Source organism: Notamacropus eugenii, chromosome 1, assembly GCF_028372415.1.
Source record: "Notamacropus eugenii isolate mMacEug1 chromosome 1, mMacEug1.pri_v2, whole genome shotgun sequence".
In the NCBI taxonomy this organism is placed as follows: domain Eukaryota; kingdom Metazoa; phylum Chordata; class Mammalia; order Diprotodontia; family Macropodidae; genus Notamacropus; species Notamacropus eugenii.
In genome coordinates, this window is record NC_092872.1 from 694775677 (window position 1) to 694796415 (window position 20739).

General features: G+C 39.0%; 1 protein-coding gene across 18 annotated transcripts in view; it reads left to right on the forward strand.

Moving 5' to 3' along the window:
- The first annotated feature begins 1201 nt into the window (after window positions 1-1201).
- Window positions 1202-20739, forward strand: part of CBFB (core-binding factor subunit beta) — a 90410-nt gene continuing 70872 nt past the window's right edge. For 17 of the 18 annotated variants that reach the window (XR_011972835.1, XR_011972834.1, XR_011972833.1 and 14 more), the window contains exons 1-3: window positions 1202-1633; window positions 1877-1963; window positions 9378-9494. Coding sequence is in view for 15 of the 18 variants with exons in the window: in XM_072635977.1 (XP_072492078.1) it covers window positions 1556-1633; window positions 1877-1963; window positions 9378-9494 (282 nt within the window). In the remaining 3 variants the exon portion in view is untranslated. The remainder of the gene's footprint in view (window positions 1634-1876; window positions 1964-9377; window positions 9495-20739) is intronic. The other variant, XM_072635988.1, reaches the window with a different exon arrangement.

Here is a 20739-nt window from a genome sequence, read left to right on the forward strand (position 1 = left end):
TGAGACCCAGTGAGAGGAAGTGAATTGTCCTAGGCCACATAACAAGTTAATGGAAGAGTGGTGGTTGTTGTTTAGTCATGTCTGACTCTTCTCCACCCCTTGCTGGAGTGGTTTGGCTTTTTCTTCTCCAGCTCATTTTACAGATGGGGAAACTGAGGCAGGGTAAAATGACTTATCGAGAGTCACAGAGCTAATAAGGCCAAGGCCAGATATAAATTCAGGTCTTTCGGGCTCCAGGCCCAGCAATTTATCCACTGTGCCACCTAGCTGCCAGACATTAACGACAAGTGAGCTCAAAATGGGATGGGGTTCCCCATCATTGGAGGTGTCCCAGTAGGGGCTGTACAGTTACTGGTCAGGGGTGTGGTAAACAGGTATCGTCCTTTGGATGGAGGTTAGCTACGGCCCTCTTAAGTCCCTTCCAGCTCCAAGATAAGCCAGGCTTTCGGACACCACCCCGCCCAAGTCCTGGGCTCTAGCATCCCACAACACTGCCCATGGGTCCCCTAGAGCTGTGGGCCAGGGGGCCCGAGGGGCATCTGCTCCCGACCCCAACCCAAAGCTAGGCCTCTGCCCTGTCCCTTCAAGCCCGCGAGCAGCGTCAGCTCCGTGGGCTCCTTGGGCCAGGAGGAGCCTTGCTCGGCTGGGCTGGAGGGCATCCCCGCGACGGGCACACGAGGCGGGAGCCCGGACCCGCCAGAGGAGCGCATGCGTGGCGGCTGGAGCCTTATGAATGGTGTGACTTGTTTGCCAGGAGTTTGGGAGCAGGTGGGCAGGGTGGGGCGGGGCGGGGCGGGGCAGAGAGGAGGTGGAGTCGGAGTCCGAGAGGGCTGGGCTGGGGGAAGCCAGCGCATCACATCTCGAAAAGGTGGGCGATACGGATGGGCTGGGGAGGGAGGAAAGGTGGGGGTGGTCGGAGAGAGCGAGCCCGCGCGGGGAGGGTAGGAAAGAAGAGGAGTGTGTTGTCCCTCCTCCACCCCCCCACCCCCCGGGAAGTGGGCGGGACTTGAGTGCGACCTGGAGGGGAGGAGAATGGGACGGTGGGCAGGGCCTGAGAGGGAGGGAAGGGGAGATGGGCGGAGCCTGAAGGAGGCAGGAGGGAGGAGAGAGCAGTGGGCGGAGTCTGAGAGGGAGCCAGAGGAGGCGGGGCTTGCGCGGGAGCCCGAGGAAAGGACCGGGCGGGGGCGGGGCCACAGGCGAGGGGGCGGAGCCAGCTCTCGGGCGCGGAGGGGCTGGGGGTGGGAGGGAGGAAGTCACCGCGGCGGCGGCGGCGGCAGCCGAGGGGGCGGTGCGCGAGCTCAGTCAGTGCGAGGAGCGGGCAACGGCCACGGCGGCGGCTGCTGAGGCACCCCACGGAGCCTTCCCCATCCCCATCCCCACGCGCGGGAGCCGGCGGGGCGCTCGAGAAACAAAGGGAAGCCCCGGGGCAGGGGCAGGGGGCCGACCTCGGGAGCCCGATCGCGGGCTCCGACCTCGGGCAGAGGCAGCCCGTGGGCGAGCGGGCGCCAGGCTCGTCCTCTCCCTTGCCCCGACGGGCCCGCCCCGGGGCGAGAAGATGCCGCGGGTCGTCCCGGACCAGAAGAGCAAGTTCGAGAACGAGGAGTTCTTCAGGAAGTTGAGCCGCGAGTGCGAGGTGCGTGCGCGGGCCGGGCTGGAGGCGGCTCCTGCGGGGCTCGGGGAGGAGAGGCCCGGAGGGGGGAAAGTTTGGGGCTCTTGTCAAAACTCGTGTCTCCGCCACTTCCTGGGCGGCGGCGGCGGGGGCGGGCTCCGTCCCCCCTCCCCCACCTCCCCGCGCGGGGCCCCGGGGGGCGCCCCGGCCCAGTCTCCCCGCGCCCGGGCTGGCCTCTCGGGTTTGACTTGGGATTTCTGTCCGCAGATTAAATACACCGGCTTCAGGGACCGGCCGCACGAGGAGAGGCAGGCGAGGTTCCAGAATGCCTGCAGGGACGGGCGCTCGGAAATCGTAAGTGTCCCCGGGTCCGAACCCCGCTCCTTCCTGCCCCCTCCTCCACCCGCCGGCTTCCCGCCATACTCCTGCAGACCCCCACCAAGGGCTCACCCTAAGGTTTTCTAAATTTCCAGGCCGGGGCATTTCTCCTTTATTACTACTTTTAAAAAAATACATATATGTATGTATATGTATATATACACACACACACACATATACCTGTTGAATTTCACTTCCCTCCAGACTATTAGTGGAAAGCGTAGTCCAACGCTTCTGCAACCCGGAACTGTGCGAAGCTGTGAAACCCGTCGTACTTCCTATTCAGATTTTGAAAATATGAAACCAGATACCGACTAGTTTGTGTTTTAACAAGGAGACGGTTTCCCTGTTGCCTCCGTGTTTGCGGCCGTGTTTCCTAGGCGCTGCCTAATAAACAAGTTTTCCTTTTTCAAGTGAGGAAAGGGCATTAGGAACAACTGGAGCCAAGCTAAACAAAGAATTGATCTTTTCAGTCGGTAATGTTCCGGTTAGGTTCTATGGATTTAAGAGGAAGGGACCCTTTTTGTAATGCGTGTGTTGGGAGATACTTTGACGGCTTCTGGAGGACCATTCCATTAGGTATTCGTAGGTTCAGCCATGAGCTCCTAAGCTAGGTAGTAGAAACTAGATTTGTTACTTTTTGTGATTTGAGAGCTCCTTAATGGAAAGGTAATAGTGATACTGGAAGAGAAGCCTTCACTTAGAACTGAAAAACTCATCTCTAATCCAAATGTCCCATTTAATGATGAAGTCATTTCCATCCCATGAAGAAGAAAGTATATGTATGCCCTCAGTCTGTTCACGTGGTAAATGTGTAGAAGAGAAAGACTACTGAGCCTTGGTATAGTATTAATAATTCACGTTTATATAGAACTAGAACCTCAGGTTCCACAAGCACCTTGTGAGATTGGGATTAGGCTATTTCTCTCTGCTTTAAAAGATGAGGAAACTGAGCCTTAGAGAAAAGGAAGTGACTTCACACAGTCACCCTTCTAGTAAGTGGGTTTCAACTCAGGTTTCCTCCAAGGCAGTGCTTTTTCTACTGTACTCTGCTGGCAGCTCCAGTCCGGTATTAATAATTGTTGAGCATTGATCATTTAAATCCACACGTCTTCTCCAAACTCTCTCTACCAGAAGCTTTGATTTCTTCTATCACCCACTTCATATGTGCCCCCAAACCTTTTAATTGGCTTCATGAAAATGGAGTTAAGTGAAAGAGCATCAAAGAGGGGCAAGTCCAGAGGAATAGGACGTGTTAAAAATGGACTCAAGGCCAAACCATCTTTATTATTAGGGAGAAGGGGGGAGTAGGATGTACTGATGATATCACTATAAGCAGCGGTAGTGGGGTTCAGGCCTCTCATTTGTGTTTCTATTCCAGTTGTCCTGTCGAGGGTGCTGATGAGCAGTAATAGGGCTAAGTAGGTAGAGGGGAGGGGGAAACCCAAGACCTAGGCCCTAATAGGTTATTTAGTGTTGATCATAGAATCATAAACTATCAAAGCTGGCAGGAAATTTAGAGATCATGTGGTCCAACTCCATTTTACAGATGTAAAAATTGAGGTCCAGAGAGGTATGATGATATACCCAAGGTCACACAAGTAATAATAGGTGGGTTCCACATAGATCTCCTGACTCCTAAGCAAGTTTTCTTTCTACTAAACCATGCTATCTGTAAACTTTGGAAATAACAAAGACACACTTGTCTGATATACTTGAAACGTTATTTAATGTGGGAGGATGTAATCTTGTACACTGCATCATGTGGAAAAGACAACCTTGTACAAGTTAGGTTAATGTTGAAAGAGCATGCTACAGAAACTATGTATATGTCCTTTTAATCTCATGAAGAACTTGTGAAGCTCTGCCATTTAGGGTGAGGTCAAAAAGGAGAAATGTTGCAGTATTTGGGTATGGCAGAGAAGGTAAAGTAATATTCTTAAGGTGCAGGATTTTGGAAATGGATGGAACTATCAATTTTGTTTTGTCACTGGCTTATTAGTCTCATGAACAGAACCTTATTTTACCTCACTGGAACCATAGTCTTTCCAGAATACTACATAAACGAGATGTATGTATTACTTCCCATCCATAAAATGTGGACAGTCCAACCCTCCCTTTCTTATGGGATTGTTGTGTGAATAAAAGGTGCTAGTTGCTGGAAACCACTTTCAAAAATAAAAGCCCAGTAATAGGACTGAACTACGATGTAGTGGGAAAGCCCTGCAATCAGTCAAGAAGCTTGTATTCCAATCTTATCTCACAGTTGGGGTGATTTTAGTCAAGTTGCTTGACCTGGGCCTCAGTTTCCCCAACCAAATTTGGGAGGGGTGAACAAGAGAATCTCTAACTTTCCTTCCAGCTCTCAAATTCTCTAAGTTACATATACATAATACATTACAAGGATGGCATCCAGTAAATATATGGGACATCTTCATAACTCTGCTGTAGGAGTTTGGAATTAATGTTTGCCCTTAGATCAATCATGTTATATGAAACTTTTACGGCTTATGGTTATGTTGATCTAAAGTCGATCCTAATCTTCTTAGTAAGCTATATTATATGAATCTCCTCTATTTCTTATGAATTTCTGTTTCAAGGGATAAATCAAATTTTTCTGATTTGAAAATTACAAGTCTCTTCAGTTCTAATAAAATTGCAGAAAATCAGAAAAAGTAGATTGCAGTTTAATTTGATGTTTATAAGGAGAAAATAAGTTAAATATTTGATTTTGTTGAGTGATGCAGATTTTATATGTGGGGGCTAGTTTAGTTTTTTTTTTAATCAAAGAAATAATTCTCAACATGTTTACTACTGTTAAGGATTATATATGGCAATTTACATTTTAAAAACATTCCAAGAATGATGTTAAAGTTCATTTTGAACTGAAATTTTAGCTACTCATCCAAAACATACATGTATGAGCTCATTTTTAAAGGCTTCATATATTAATTTTAATAATGGTATCCTAGATTCTGTGGTACATATTGGCTCCTATGATTTTTGATTTATGAAGAGCTTATTACAAGGAAGGATTTTTGGAGGGAGAAGAACACCATTGAGAAGTGACAACATTAATAAAAGGTTTAATAAAACAATAGCAATGAAAAAAAATCCAGCGTTTGCCCTCTAACCATTTGGCTGTGGTTTCTTAGGGGTCTTTTCCCCCAGTGTAAAGATGAGTGATCATTAGTAGCAGACTTATTAGTTGATGTGTTGCATAGCTGCCCAACACTACTGCAAATTCTACTCCATTTGCTATCTTGTTGAATGGCAGCTCAAAGCAGGATGATAGGAGCGGATAAGAGAATTTTTTTGATACTTGCTGATGAATTTTATTTAGGGTATAAGGCATGGTGACATTGTGAGACTCTTCTACTCTCTCTAGGTCCCCTCAGAACAAAAATAGTGAGGAGAAAAATGGAATCTATGAGGCAGAATTTATTCCATTTCTATTAGGTTCTTTTCAGTGATGATTCGGGGAAAAGCTATCTTGCCTCTTAATGCCTGTTTGGATGAACATTGATGATTTATACCTTTCGTTGGTTATGCAACTAGAAGCAGACAACATTTTAGAGCCAGAAACTGAGATGTATTTTAAAGTTGGATTGCAAAAGTGTATGTTACATTTCTATATAAGATGTGGCTTTATTTGGATATTTAAATTTTATGCCATAGAACTGGATTAATACTAGGGGGAATCTTTAGCTATTTTGATTTCTTTCTCTTGACATTTTAGTATACTGCTTGTAAATTTTTAAATCTAGACTGATCTATTTTAACCATCTTCTCTGCATGTGGGGGGTTTGGAGAAGGAAGATTGGTGAGTTAATGGGCAGAAAATTTATTCCTGAAATTAGCAATTAAACAAGAGGTAAGGTGGTAAATGTTGTCAGCTAGGGTCCATCGGAGTTAGTAGAGGAGCCATATTCATCAAGTTCCATTAGCCAGAATTGCCACCTGTATTTACAAGTAGTATTGGAAGACTAACATTTGTGGATGCTTAATACTGTCTCTGCTTTGAATACAATAATAGTAATTAAAACCTAACATTTTTATGAGGTTTTCAAAGCTCTTTGCAATGAAAATCTTCCTGTTGGCATTTTTTAGGATGCTGAAAGTATTTTCTGCTTCAGGCTTAACAGTTAGGGTCCATTTTGTGTGCACTGTTGTCCATATTTCCCAAGTATAGGGCGGCTAGGTAGGTGGTGCAATGGATAGAGGACTGACTCTGGTGTCAGGAGGACCTGAGTTCAGTCTAGCTTCAGGCACTTGATACTTACTAGCTGTGTGACCTTGGGCAAGTCACTTAACCAGATTTCCTAGCAGAACAAAAACTAGTCAGGGTCCATTTTGTTTCACTTGACATCTTTTGGTTCAGTTTTTCAGCATTTATTCTAAAATGTTGGGGAAAAGTTGAGGAATGGTATAATCTTGAATAACCATGACAATATTGAGACATTTAAAATATATAATACCTGTTCAGATAAGGGATCTATACATGGGAAGAGAATGAGATTTTGCAGTGAAATGCCATCAAGGGGTTGTATTAGTAAACAGCATTTAGTTTATGTTCTTAACTGACAGACTTGAATAATATTATGACATCTGGCAGAGGTGTCTCTTGAGGAAATTTGTGTTTGTAGCATATAGACTTAAAAAAAAATACTGTCTTAAAATTGTGTTGCTATAATGGCAGCCATAAAATCTATTGGAAATCCTTTAAGTGAGCTATAGTTATAGTGCCATCATGAAAGATAAAATTTATTCCTTACATAAATATCAAAGCAAAAAGCATAACCGTTTTTTAAATGATGAACCTTGATCTTTAATATAATAAACCCAGCCAGATTTTTAAAAATTGTGTGATAACCTTGGTACTTTCATGCATAAAAATCACTTTTAGTTACTGTCTAAACAGAGTGAGCATGGAGAATCAACACACTCTGTTTAAAGGGCTTAGTCACTTCAGGACTTCATAGGAGTTTGAGCTGGAAGGACCTTAGAGATTCTTTCCATTCCATAGATGAGGTAACTGAAGACCAGAGAGGACATTGGCTTGCTTCTGGTCGAGTGCTAGTGAGAAGGAAACTGAGACCCAAAGAAGGGCCATGCCTTGCCCAGAATTACACAGATATTAAGTGACCAGACACTGGTCCTTTGACTCTATGACTTTTTCCATCATTTTACTCCACTTGACTTTTTTTTAACCAAATTATACATATTTTAATTATTAGGTAATTAAAAAAAAGAAAACTTGCTTCAGCCCATTAGAAATGTGACAGATTTCAATCTTAACTAGTATGGTATCTTGGAAAAATTGCTAGAGTTAGAGTGGAGGCCTAGATACAAACCTTAGCTTCAGTGCTGGTGATTTCCTTAATATAGAGAATGCCCTCTCCCCATCGCAGGCAGGGCCCTTCTCTATAATTTATAGTCTTGGAGAATTGCCTAGAGCAGAGGTGTCAAACACCCTACCAGAATACACAGCACTGCTGAGTGGATCTGGAACCAGATTAACATGTGAGTAACAAAATACAATAATACATAGATAAAATTAATATGTCAATATATGGCCCAGAAGGACCCTCATGTATGTTTAGCGTCCTCCTCTCCTGTGGAGACTTGACACCATTGGGCTACAGTACTAAGAGGTTATGGGACTTGGCCAAAATCACACAGCCATCATATGTCTGCAACAAGACTTGAAGCCAGATGCTCTTGGTTTCAGGGCCAGTTCTTCATCCATTAAACCATGCTGCCTCATCTGCAAGATGGGAATAAATACTTGTATGACCTCTGTATAGGACTTGAGCTATTATGTGCTGTTTCTACCATTTAAATGTAAGCTCCTTGTGGGTAGGGACTGTCTTTTTGCTTAGGACAGTGCCTGGTACATAATAAGTGCTTAATAAATGCTTGTTGACTTGACGTTATAAAAACCCTAAAAAAAAACTACTCAAATAAGGGACAACTCCTGAACTAAAATATTGGGAATCAGAGGATATGAGTTGGAATCCTGACCTTCCACCTGTCTATAGTGCCTTCGATACATCACTTGATCTTTTTGGTCCTATTTCTTCTGTAATGTGGTTATTGTCTAGATGACTTAAGGTCTTTTCCAAATGTGAATGCCTCCTGTGAGCCTTTTATGTCCAATTTAAGACCATAGTACCGACTTGAAACCAAATTTCTTGAGAGCTTTCCTTAGAGAGAGAGATAGAGACCTAATCCCACCAACTGATATATTCATCAAGTAGAATTTTCATTTGGATGACAGTAATGTGTTTGCCAAAAATATGTTCTTCAGGTTTGGGGGTTTTATTGTTAACTGTTCCACAGATTGCCAAAAGAAGTAGGGATAGTGTTGTTTCCACTTTGAATATCAGGAAACTTACTCATACAAAGCTAAAATCAAATTCTTAAGGGTCTGAGAACGTATTATGTTGCTGACTAAGCCATTTAAGCAGTCTTCCAACTATAGTATATGTTGGCTGAATATTCTGATAGTTACAGTCTCCCTTTGCTCTCTACCCATTATCTCCTATTTTTCATTTAAAAATACTTTGGTAGATTGTGACAGTTTCTGATTCATCTAAGACAGTTGCTTTCAAACATTAATATTTAAGAAGTGATGAAAATGTTTTATTTACATCTTGGTCTCTTGCATTTTTAGCACCTGAGGACCATCTTGAAATACATTTTATGTAGGAAAAGCATTGAATTTAAAGTTAGAGCCACTCAGTTGAGGATGGGGCTTTGCTAGACTACATGTGTTACCTGGGCAAATCATTTCATCTCTCTGGGCCTCAGTTCCTCATCTATAAAATGAGCGAGTTCGATGACTTAATTTCCAAAATCTCTCCTAGTTCTAATCCTGTGATCTTACTGTTTTAGCATAAGCTCATGGAAGCCAGGGGCAAAAAATAGAGAAATGTCTTATTTACAAATGCTTTAAAGCCAAACAAAAAGTTTGTGAAAGTGTTTTCTAAATCATAACGTTCTGTAAAAATCAAATTCTTTAGATCTTGAGTGATTTTTTTGGTCATAATTTTGTATTTTAAAAATAACCATTTTTAAGAGTAGGGTTGATAGCTTTTAGCTCAAATTTTGTAACATGAGATTCTAACGTCAGCAAAAACTGACCTGAAAGAAAGTATTGATTCCATGTCTTATTTTATATCTAAGCAGCCAATGGCAAATGTCGTCAAAATGGAATCAGATGTTTGTAACTTAATACTTAAGAAAAATGATGAGTGTGTGTTTTTGACTTTAAGTATTCTTTTTGCTGCCTGGCTTAAGACATAAACTGATGTAAAAATAAATGACTGCTTGCATAATTTATGTAATGTCTTGCTCCTGATCCTGTTTGTATTGATTTTTCTAAAAGGCTTTTGTGGCCACAGGAACCAATCTGTCTCTCCAGTTTTTTCCGGCCAGCTGGCAGGGAGAGCAGCGACAAACACCTAGCCGGGAATATGTCGACTTGGAAAGAGAAGCAGGCAAGGTAAGAGAAATTTCTTTGCATTTTAAAATAACTAGTTGTGTGACTATAGATTGTACTTTTTTTATATGATCACGTATCTAATTACTTCATGGAATGGACAGGCACCTTGAATGTCATTTTGTTGCAATGAAAATATCTTGTAACTTTCTTATGTTTTCTAATGTAACCATTTGTTATAAAAACTTATAGCCCGCAAAGAATTCTGAACTGTGCCTTCCCATACATGTTATTCAAAACTTGGTACATTTAAAAATCTTACAAAGAAGTTTTTCTATATTTGTTAACATGTACTTTAATGAAGTTTTATAACTCCAAAGTTTGAACTTGAGAAAACTATGGGGAGGTCTGTAGGCTTTGAAAAATGTTTGCTCATGTATGGGTTTTAAATGCCAATTGTTTAAACTTTGGTTCATTTTGATTTGAACAAACAAAATAACTGTATTATGACAGATCTGTATATGTATGAAAGAGAGTAAGAAGAATTAACTATTTTTACTTTGTTTTAGAAAAATGTAAAAGCCCAGAAAGAAATTTTAACTATCAAGTGAAAGGAGCAACTGAATATTTGCTTTGCTTCCTGTGGGTTAATATAGAGAACTTAAATGCTGAGGGAAAACATTGTATAACTTTATAATGTTTTAAACTTCTTGGTTTCCTTCTCTTCCCTTTCTCCTCCACCCCTTTCCCCCCCTCTACTTTTAAAGAAAACTTTCAGGAAGAGACAAGTAATTCAGTTGGGACCTTAATGTTATTTTAATGGTAATAGTTGAGGTAATAGTAATAGTTGAATATGAAAATATAGATGGAAGTATTTTGAACTGCAAACCTCTACCAAAAATCTCTGTTGAAATTATATCAAATGAATTTTTGAAGATATATCCCTTAGGTCTGGTTGATCTTTGTTGAAGTTTGTTTCACTCATTTTACTTAAGTGGTTAATCAGTAAATTCCAAATTGTGTATCAAGAAAGTATAATTGGGAAGTTAGCATAGTGTAGATTAATCATATTAAAATTTTAGAAACCAAATTAGAATTATTCCCCAAATAATAATTGAGCTGATTTTGCGTGCAGAATTTCTTAGCTTTTCTTAGGTTCAATTTGGTCCTGTACTCTTTTTTTAAATTCAGCGACCTAGATTAGGTTTTCTTTGTAAATTTTTGATGTGTAAGAAGGCTGTCATTTTTCTTGCAAGAAGCAAAAACTTTTCAGTGTTCCTTTGAGAGTATTTAAGCATTTAACTATACTAGGAAAATCATTTCTCTGCTTCTATAAATGTAAGTTATTATATACTAATGATCTTTTTTATTTTTATGAAATTTTAGCTAAGTGTAGCCTACGAGCTTTTTCTGGTTGGCAAACCAAATTGAACTTGGTGTTTAGATTTTGGTGAGAGAAAATATTTTACTAGTTTAGAAAAAGTGAATGATAAAGCAATTTTGCTTTCTTCTTGTATACTTGTTAGCGTTGTCTGTGTTGGAGAAACTGAAGCAAATAATTGCCTTTTTTCTTATTTCATATTACAGGTAAGAAGGGGAACTTAGACGATTTATATGAGTTTGGGTGTCTTTTGTTACCCTTTCTTACCCATATGTGTGAAGGTTTAGAAATTGACTTTTGTTTAAAGACTTAGTTGAAAGTTGCTTAAGTGATTTCTGATGTCATTAAGAAATCTAATGTAATTAAGAGGACAGTCTAAATTTCCTTTAAAATTTTTGGCTTAATTTAAACAACAGAAAATTTAAATAATGGGGAAATTGTTGGCAAGCCTTTTCCAGTGATTTCCATTATTCCGTTTCATTTGCTACTTTAAGAAAGGCATTAACCAATTTGAGGCTAAACTTTTGTAACTTTGTATAACCATTGGTAATATTGATTATCAACCCTGAAGCACAGTTTTCCTGGACTTAAGCCATCAAGCTGTTTTCAATTATAGGAACAAAAAATATTATCCAAAAAAGAGATGAATCTAGTTTTATAACATATTATCATTTTTGATTACCTGTGAAAAATCCAAAAATAATTTCTCTTGGTTTTAGGATGATGTATTTGCATTTATTTATTCGCTTATTTATTTACTGTGAAGTATCTCTTCTGGAAATTTTCTGCTTTCCAAAAAAGAAATGAAACCTTACCATAATATTTAACTTAAGAGAAGCTAGAAGGCTACATATTTTTCTTATCTTTTATATAGACTATTAAATATGCAAGTGACACTCACCTATCTTTACATACAAACTGAGAGGACCAGAGATAGGAAGAGACTTGTACAAGTTTAGACAATACTGTCCTCAGACTGATACAAAAGAACAGCCTAAAAGTAGAGCTGGTCCTTGTCTTTAAACTTAACTAGTTCCTGTTTTTCTCAAGGCAGGAATGTAATAGTTTGAATTTTCTATTTGGGGAGGAACTTTTTTTTTTTTTTTTACTTAAGATGCCCCTTTTTTCCCCCCAGAAAGTACTAGTCTAAAGAAAACCAGTATAACAGGAAACTTAAGGAAATTCTAATTTTGCATAGTATATGTATAATCGGTAAATGAAATCACATACTAAAATATAGTTTTCATATATAATATCTGGTGATGGCTCATATGTCTCTTTGGCCCAGCCTGGATGAGTTCAGGGAGGCCCATTACTAGTTTAGCTAGACTGTTGCCCTTTTTGTTCCTCAACTGCTCTCCAAGTCTCTTCTACTCCCACCCCAATTTTCACTGCTTCCCCCTCTCCCAGCAGTTAATACTTCTTTGACCTTTGGCAAATCACTTCAGCTCCCTGGGCCTTAAAATGCCAGCGTTGGACTAGTTGACTTCTCAGGTCCCTTCTAATCCTTAATCTTCTGTTCTATCTTCATTAGTGAGGATATACTCACACTGACCACAGATCCTTAAAATCTTAGAGTCTATTGTTTGTCTTTTTTTCTTAAGGAATGGGGAAGATCGTTTGACTTTGAACTCAGATATATTCTGCTTTGAGTAGATGTGACTATGTCATTTGTATATAGAAAAGTTTACCAAAGTATTTTCTTTACTGAACAGATGTGGAGTATTAAATAGTAAGAATTGTGTGTATCATGGTGTCCTGATCTTTATAGCTTATCTAAAATTAGATAATTAATGTAGGTTTTTTTAACCTTTCATATAATATCTATATTTAAATAAAGAATTGGAGTCTTACTAGGTAGTTAGTTCAGATTTCAGAATATGGCCTAAAGTTTTTCTGTTTGTTTTTGCTATTCCTGGAATAAATAAGTAATTGTGGAACTTGTCCATTATTCTAGAAATGTTGAAATTATTTAATTATGCTTCCAGATATGACAGGGTGAGGTTCCCAGTAGAACTATGCTGTGCTTCTTGTACAAAATTAAAAGGACAGTTGGAAATGCTGTTAAATTATGTGTTTACATGTAGTTATTGAATGCTTCTGAAAAAAATTGCATTTAAAATATGCTTTTGTACAGATCAGTTAACACTTCTACCTTCCTTCCCCCACTATTTTGTTTACTCTTTTATGGAATTATATCAAACACAAGTAAAATGTTAAAACACTAAATAGGAAAAAATCAGAACATTGGAAACAGATGTAAGCCATATTGAAGACGGTAATTCAAGTTGCTCTATCTGAAAAGGCTATTTAAAAGGGTTGGTAAAAGAAATTCTCTGTTGGAAGCTTCGTAGAACAATGAAATCAAGGTCAGATACAAAAACTCTTTTTTTCCTCAAGTGTATGTAGATGCTATTGTAATTAATAAAATATAATTCAGTAAAACAAAAACATTCACCAGAGAATTTTAGAGGCGAAAAAGATTATAGTTTAGCCCTTTTGTTTTATAGATAGAAGTAACTAAGTTAATAGAGGTTCACTGCACCAAGTTCACACATTTAGTTTGCATCAAAATCAGGGTAAGAGCTTAGGTCTCCTGGTTCCTGGTCCATTGCCTTTTCTTCAGGATAAGCAAAGAAATCTAGAAAAAATTTTCTGCAGGTTTGCCTTAATAAGTAAAACTTTTGACTTGTCATCATTTTGCTAACTGATTTCAGTTCTCATTAAGGAAATTACTGTGTCTAAGGTAGTTGGGGTTTAATACAAATCTGATTTTTTAAAGATGTGTATGCAGGCCATTTAAATGGAGCCATAAGAGGGAATGTACATAAACTGAGACTTGAAGCATGCATAAAAATTTTTGATAAATGTGTGATCTACTTAAATGTGAAAAAAAGTTTCAGTTTCTCCCAGTGTTTCTGTATCATAATCTGTCTTTGATATGGTAGAAAGAGCACTAAATTTGGACTTAACGGATGTGAATTCAAAGTCTAGATCTTACTGCCTTACCTCTCTGAGTGTCACTTTCTTCACCGATAAAATGAAGGAGTTGTTTGAGATGATGTTTCCAACTCAATAATCCATTGTTAAACCCAAGGGCTCTGCTCGATCATATTCAGAAAATAAATGCTGTGACCTCTGTTGACCCAAGAAGGTATTGCAGGAGTTTCACCAACAAAGAATGACCCATTCATTCATAGAATCATAAATTTAGACCTGGAAGGACCTCAAAGGTCTTCTCTTCCTCATTTTACAGATGAGGAAACTTAAGTCCAGAAAGTTTAAGTGACTTTTCCAAGATTACCTCCATAGTAAGTGGCAGAGCTAAAATTTAAACCTGAGGATATACCTCCAAACCTAGCTTTCTTTCTGCTTGTACTGTACATTGCACTGAAAGGTGCAAAGTATTTCTTGGACCTTATGAGGTGAAGGCCTTTTGTATGTCTCTAACCCTGTTCTGTATTCTCATAGCTGATTCTAATGGGGCCCTTGTGCTTCAATACACAGGAATAGCCTCATAGGAGAATAGGAAAGAGTCTTTCTCAAAAATGAGTTTAGTTTCTACCATTTGGACTGGCATCTCTCCTGACTCTCATTGAGCTTCTTCAATTTTGGACATTTCAGATCATTATTTTTCCACACTCCAAAACAATGAAGACCATATTTTGATTCTTCTCTACTACTTACTAGCTCTGTGACCTTGGCGAGTCACTTCTTCTTGAGTTTAAGTTTCCTCACCTATTGAACAGATGATTCCTAAAGTTCCACTCAATTCTAAATCGTTTGATCTTTTTGATTGGTAGAAGACCTCATTTCTTAGAACCCTCCCATGTGGAACTCATAGCTTTAATTCTCATTTGAGTCTTGTAGTTGCCATTGTCTTTAACCTCACCTGCCCTTTAAATAGATGTTCCTGTCCATATATGTTCATCACCCCAGGGTCCACACTGTGTGTGTTTGTGTGTGTGTTTGTTTGTCCTTCATTGCCAAAGAAGATCATGCCATCAGAGAAGTGATGACATGACTTGCACTTGACTTTGTTTTGAGTGAGGAAGGGCTGTGCAGGTCACCAGCCTCACTTTTCCTCCAGAGCCATCTGAATCCAGTGACCAGATATTCATCAGGATGACTGGAGATGACCCAGGATGAGGCAACTGGGGTAAAGTGACTTGCCCAAGGTCACACAGCAAGTGAGTGTCAAGTGTATGAGGTGAGAATTGAATTCAGTTCCTCCTGACTCCTGCACTGGTACTGTATCCACTGCACCACCTAGCTGCCCTGTCTATACTATGTGTTCTAGTGAGGGGAGGGGGCTTTTTTCACCTTTAGCTCTATTCAAGCCATATGATAATGATAGCTTACTGTGCACTAGGCACTGTGCTAACCACTTTGCAGTTATTTGATCCTTACAGCAATCCTGGAAGCTATTATTTTCCCTATTTAACAGTTGAGTAAACTGAGGCAAACAGGTTAAGGGACTTGCTCAAGGTCATACAGTGTCTGAGGTCAGATTTGAACTCAGATTTTTCTGATTCCAGGCTCAGCATTCTATCCACTGTATCACCTAGCTACCCCATAACATTATTAGTTACTCTTTATTAAAGAGCCATAAGTAGAAGGAAAGGGAGTGCTTTCTTTTTCGAAGACTGATAGAGTGATTATTAAATATCATAATTTAGTGATAAGAAACTGGTTAACCATTAACCTTTCTGGTCAGCTTTGTAGTCCTGTTTATGGTAGTTCCTCATAGCAGTGTTTTTAGGGAATAAACTGTCCCTCCTCCAACATCTTGAGTTTTTTTGCAATGCAGTATGTTATAGTAGAAAGGTCATAGAATGTAGAATAGGGTGAAACCTAGGTTTGAATCCTACCTCTGTTGGAGAATAATTTTGTAACCATGAGTAAGTCATTTAGCTTGATGGGCATAATAATACAGGTTGTTGTACCTGTCTTATGTGGTGGTTGAAGATAAAATGAGAGAGTGTGTTGCAAACCCTAATGTGCCACATAAAATATCATTTTAAGCATCTAGCATATTAAGACCATTTTAAGCCCCTTTGAACTAGGGACCACATTTTATTCATTTTGTAGTCTTCTCCATTGCTTAGGACAGAGGATAGGCATTTGGCAAATATTTGTCAAATCAGTGAGTCATCTAAAAGAATTCAGTGTTTACTATAATGGCATTAGACAACTTGGCTTTTATGGAGAAGGAGGGGAAGAAAGAACCTCTCTAATAGCCAAAAGTAGCATGGAGCCCTGAACTGGTAGGTCAAGCTGGATTTTGGTGCTATATCCACCACTGATGAGTTATATGACCTTGGGTAACTCACTTCATCTTAGTGACTCATTTTAAAGTTTGCTTACCTATAAAATGAGGGAGTTAAGACTAGGTAAACTCTAGGGGTCTATGTGGCTTTTAATATTCCATGATTTTGCATATTTCATTCTTCCAGTCTTTGAGGTTCCAGGATTAAAATAAATGTCAGTAAAATTCATGGATTTAAAAATCTTCATCCATTAAAAGCCTCATGTATTTTATAACAATAATCAACTGCTATTTGTTAAGCACCTACTACGTGCCAGGCACCTGTACTAATTACCAGGGATGCAAAGATAAAAGTGGGAGAAGTCTTCATTCTCAAGGCATTTATATTCTGAAAGGAGAGACTATCTATCTATCTACCTATCTGTCTATGTATCTATCTATGTATATGAATATAGAGAGAATAGCATTAGCATCTTGGGGGCGGGGTGCTCATGAGTGAAGACTTTATGGTGCAAGGTAGTTTAGAAAGGAGTTTTGGAAGAAATTGGCAATTCCAAGATACACCTAAAGAGGGATAGCATTCCAGGCATGAGAAACATCCAGTGCAAAGACATGGAGGCAGAATGTAAAGCAGTTTGCAAACTTGAAAACTCTTAAGTATCAGGTGTTGTTTTTAATCTATGTAAGTTTAACGTAGTTTAAATAATTTTTTTATTTTCTTACCTTGGCCATTGTGAAAAGATCACTGACCTGGAAATTTTGAATCAAAGTCCAGTTCTGCCACTTACCTATGTGACCTTAAGGAAGTCACTTTCCCTTTCTAAGCCTCATTTGCTTTGTCTTCAATAATCATGATGATGATGGCAATAGCTAACATTTATATAGTGCTTACTATGCACCAGTCACTGTACTAAGCGCTTTACAATATTATTTCATTTCATCCTCATAACCACTGTGGGATGTAGGTGCTATTATTCTCATTTTATAGCTGAGGAAACTGAGGCAAACAGAGGTTAATTGACTTGCCCGGGTCCCACAACTAGTAAGTGTCTGAGGCCAGATTTGAACCTAGGTCTTTCTTACTCTAAACCCAGTGCCCTATTCACAATGCCAGTTTAGAGTTAGGAAGTGGAATTAGCTGGCTCCTAAGCCCTTTGCCATCCCCAACATTCTATACTGTAATATAACTTCTAGCTCTGATTTTGTGGAATTATATGTTCTACAGCTAATTTTTTAAATACTGATTGAATAATTAAAAAAAAAATTAGATCAGAGTAAGATGTATTCTGTCATCTCTATGGCCTTGACCTTGAACTTTTTTATAAGGGAAGAGTCCTGTACCTGGTTTGCAGAGTGGTGTTATTATTCATCTCTAGAACAGGGTTAAACTGTGACTCTGAATGGGGCCAGGAGGTTTAACTCTGGAGACAACTACTGCTGCCACAGTGGGGCTCTGCGTGAAACACTTCCCCTGTATTCTTTGCCACTTTAACCATCTGAGTGAGAATACAGTAACACAAGGATTAGGGAGGATTCTGGGAGACTGGAACCCTGGAAATGAGTCTTTTATCCAAACCAAAAATATGATGAAAAGAATGGCAATCTTATGAGAAAATTAATCATGTGAAACCAAATTAGATGAAGCAGGGGTATGTACATTAAGTACATCACTGGGGTAAGATGGTACACAAAGTGAATATAAAAGGATAAATTTTTTTTTCTCCAGTTTTAGCAAGGCATAATTATTTTAATTCCCTTCTTTTAACTGAGAAGTGAATAACTTTCCCTTTTACAAAGCCATTGTAAAGAATACTCTTATTGTTTTTATATCATAGCTATTGACCTTATACATGTATATAGATTCTAAGCTTATGTTTTTATCCTGTATTATGATTTATTCAGAAGGTTTGGTTCAGTATTGGGGGTTTTTTAAATATTGAATAAATTCAAAAATATGTGTCCTGGCACTTAATTCACTTTAAGTACTTTTATACTCAGAGCATCTTTTTTGAGCAGTTTACACTGACTCTGATATGTTGTTTACTAAGATGGACAAGCCCAGAAGCGACTAGACTGAGATTATAAATAACTTAGTCATACAATTTTTTGATAGCTAAAGGATATCTGAAAAGACTGTCCTCATCTTAAGGTAAATAAATACTTAAAATCATCCTAATGATTTAGGTTGTATATTTTCTTCAAGAAGACATTTGGGCTTGGAAATTTCTTAGTGCTCAGTAGTTGTCCTCACACTTTGTCATCCAGTTAGTTGGGAATGTATTCCATCTGTGGAAAGTAAATTTCTCTCAATAAATGGACAGGGAGAATAACCTACTATCCTTCTCATAGGAAACCCTTCACAAACGCAAAAACAAAATTCAGATCATGCTTAAATTAAGCCTTTTCTTCCTTGGACTACAGTTCCTTTGACCTTTCCTCATAGGACCTATTGCTAAGTGTTTGTTATTGCAAAAGAATGTAAATGGTTATTATAGTTAACTGGAAGCCATTAGTCTTGTGTAACCAGCTCAGTGACTCTGTGCATCTTGTGTTTATTCCCATCCTCAGTGGGATTTGAGGATTCTGTACTTTAGGAGGATTTTGAGTTAACTGTTAGTGTATTTTTCAGCTCAGGCGTAGTGTATGCTTTTAGTTAATGTGTTACATTTTTCCCTTTATAAGGCTAAGAAATGTGAAGTAGGAAATTTTAAAGACCAAGAAAATAACCGTCATATAAATATAGTATAATATTTGAGCACAACTGCAAATCTGATGACTTGGATCACCAGAGTGAGAGATTAAAACTTTTGCTTTTTCTGTGCATGTCTTTCTCCTTTTAATTATATGGTTAAACAATATCAAGAGCAAATGCTTACCCACAGAATTTCTGGTTTATACTGTCCTCATTTCGATCATCTGAACATTTTTTTCTTGATTCTTTTCTATGCTTTTGTACTTCTTTGTGTCATCACTCAGGGGGGCTTCCATATAAAATATCAAAGCTCAAATTTATAAAACTTATAATGAATGGGAACAGAATCCTGTTTTTAATAGTCTTCTCCAACAATTGGCTCTGCTTCTTCTGGAACATTTACAGTAATTTGCCTGCAGGATCTTTGTCCCAGAATAAATATTGTTTCTGTTTATATGCCACCCACAATCTGGCAGGGTATAACCAGGCCACTTGGATGTTAGCCCCAAGAAATCCCTAGTCAAACTCCACTAGTTCCTTTCTTGCTAGCCTAGGTATATCAACTAAAAATGTGTATTTTAGAGGTTCAAGAGTAAGTGTTTGTTATTACAAAAGAATGTAAATGGTCATTCCAAGCCATTTTAATCAATGTTAGTCATATTGCACCACGAGCTGATTAAAAGCAACACATTTTTTTTTTTAATGCTATAAAGCATTAAAGGTGTTAATTAAAGCATAGAGGTGCTTTTGTTGTTGTTGCTGTTTGTCCTTTATTCTTGAAGAGGACCGTGACACCAAGAAAATGATGTCATAACATGCAAGTAAATTGGATTTAAGTGAGGAGGGCTGTGCAGAGTCACCAGCCTCACTTTCTCCTCCAGAGTCATCTGGGTCTGGTGACCAGACATAAATCAGAATGACTGCCGATGGCCCCAAACAGGTTAGAACTCTATTTCTAACTCTCTAACTATCTCTCTCTCTCTCTCTCTCTCTGTCTGTCTCTCTCTCTCTCTCTCTCTCTCTCTCTCTCTCTCTCTCCTCTCTCTCTCTCTCTCTCTCTCTCTCTGTCTCTCTCTCTCTCTCTCTGTCTCTCTCTCTCTCTCTGTCTCTCTCTCTCTCTCTCTGTCTCTCTCTCTCTCTCTCTCTGTGTCTCTGTATGTGTCTCTGTATGTGTGTGTGTGTGTTTGTATACATAATGTATAGTGTGTATGTATATATAATTATTTTTAGTTTTCAACATTCACTTCCATTAGATTTTGAGTTTTATATTTTTCCCCTTCCCTGTCCTCCCCTCTCCTCAAGACAGTGCAATCTGATATAGGCTCTACTTATACATTCATATTAAACATTTTCACATTAGTAGTCATGATGTAAAGAAGGATTAGACCTAATGGGAAGAACTGTGAGAAAGAAGAAACAAATCAACAAAAGAAAGGGAGAGCAAACAGTCTGCTTCCATCTGCATTCAGACTCCATGGTCTTTCTCTGGATGTGGACGGCATTTTCCATCATGTCTTGGAGTTTTCTTAGATCCTTGCATTGCTGAGAAGAGCTAACCCTATTAAAGGCAGTCATCCCACAATGTGGCTGTTACTATGTACAATATTTTCCTGGCTCTGCTCACTTCGTATAAGTTCATATAAGTCTTTCCAGGTTTCTCTGAAGTCCGCCTACTCATCGTTTCTTATAGCACAGTAGTATTCGATTACATTCACATTCCACAACTTGTTCAGCCACCTGTAGTCACTGATTGTTGTGTCTTGCCTATCTAACCTATTCCACTGATCCACCACTCTATTTCTTAGCCAGTACCAAGTACTTGATAATTACTTCTTTGTAATACAGTTCAAGATCTGATATAAGTAGGCTACCTTCCCTTGCATTTCATTTCATTAATTCCCTTGATATTCTGGACCTTTTGTTCTTCCAGATGAATTTTGTTATTTTTCTAGCTTTATAAAATAAT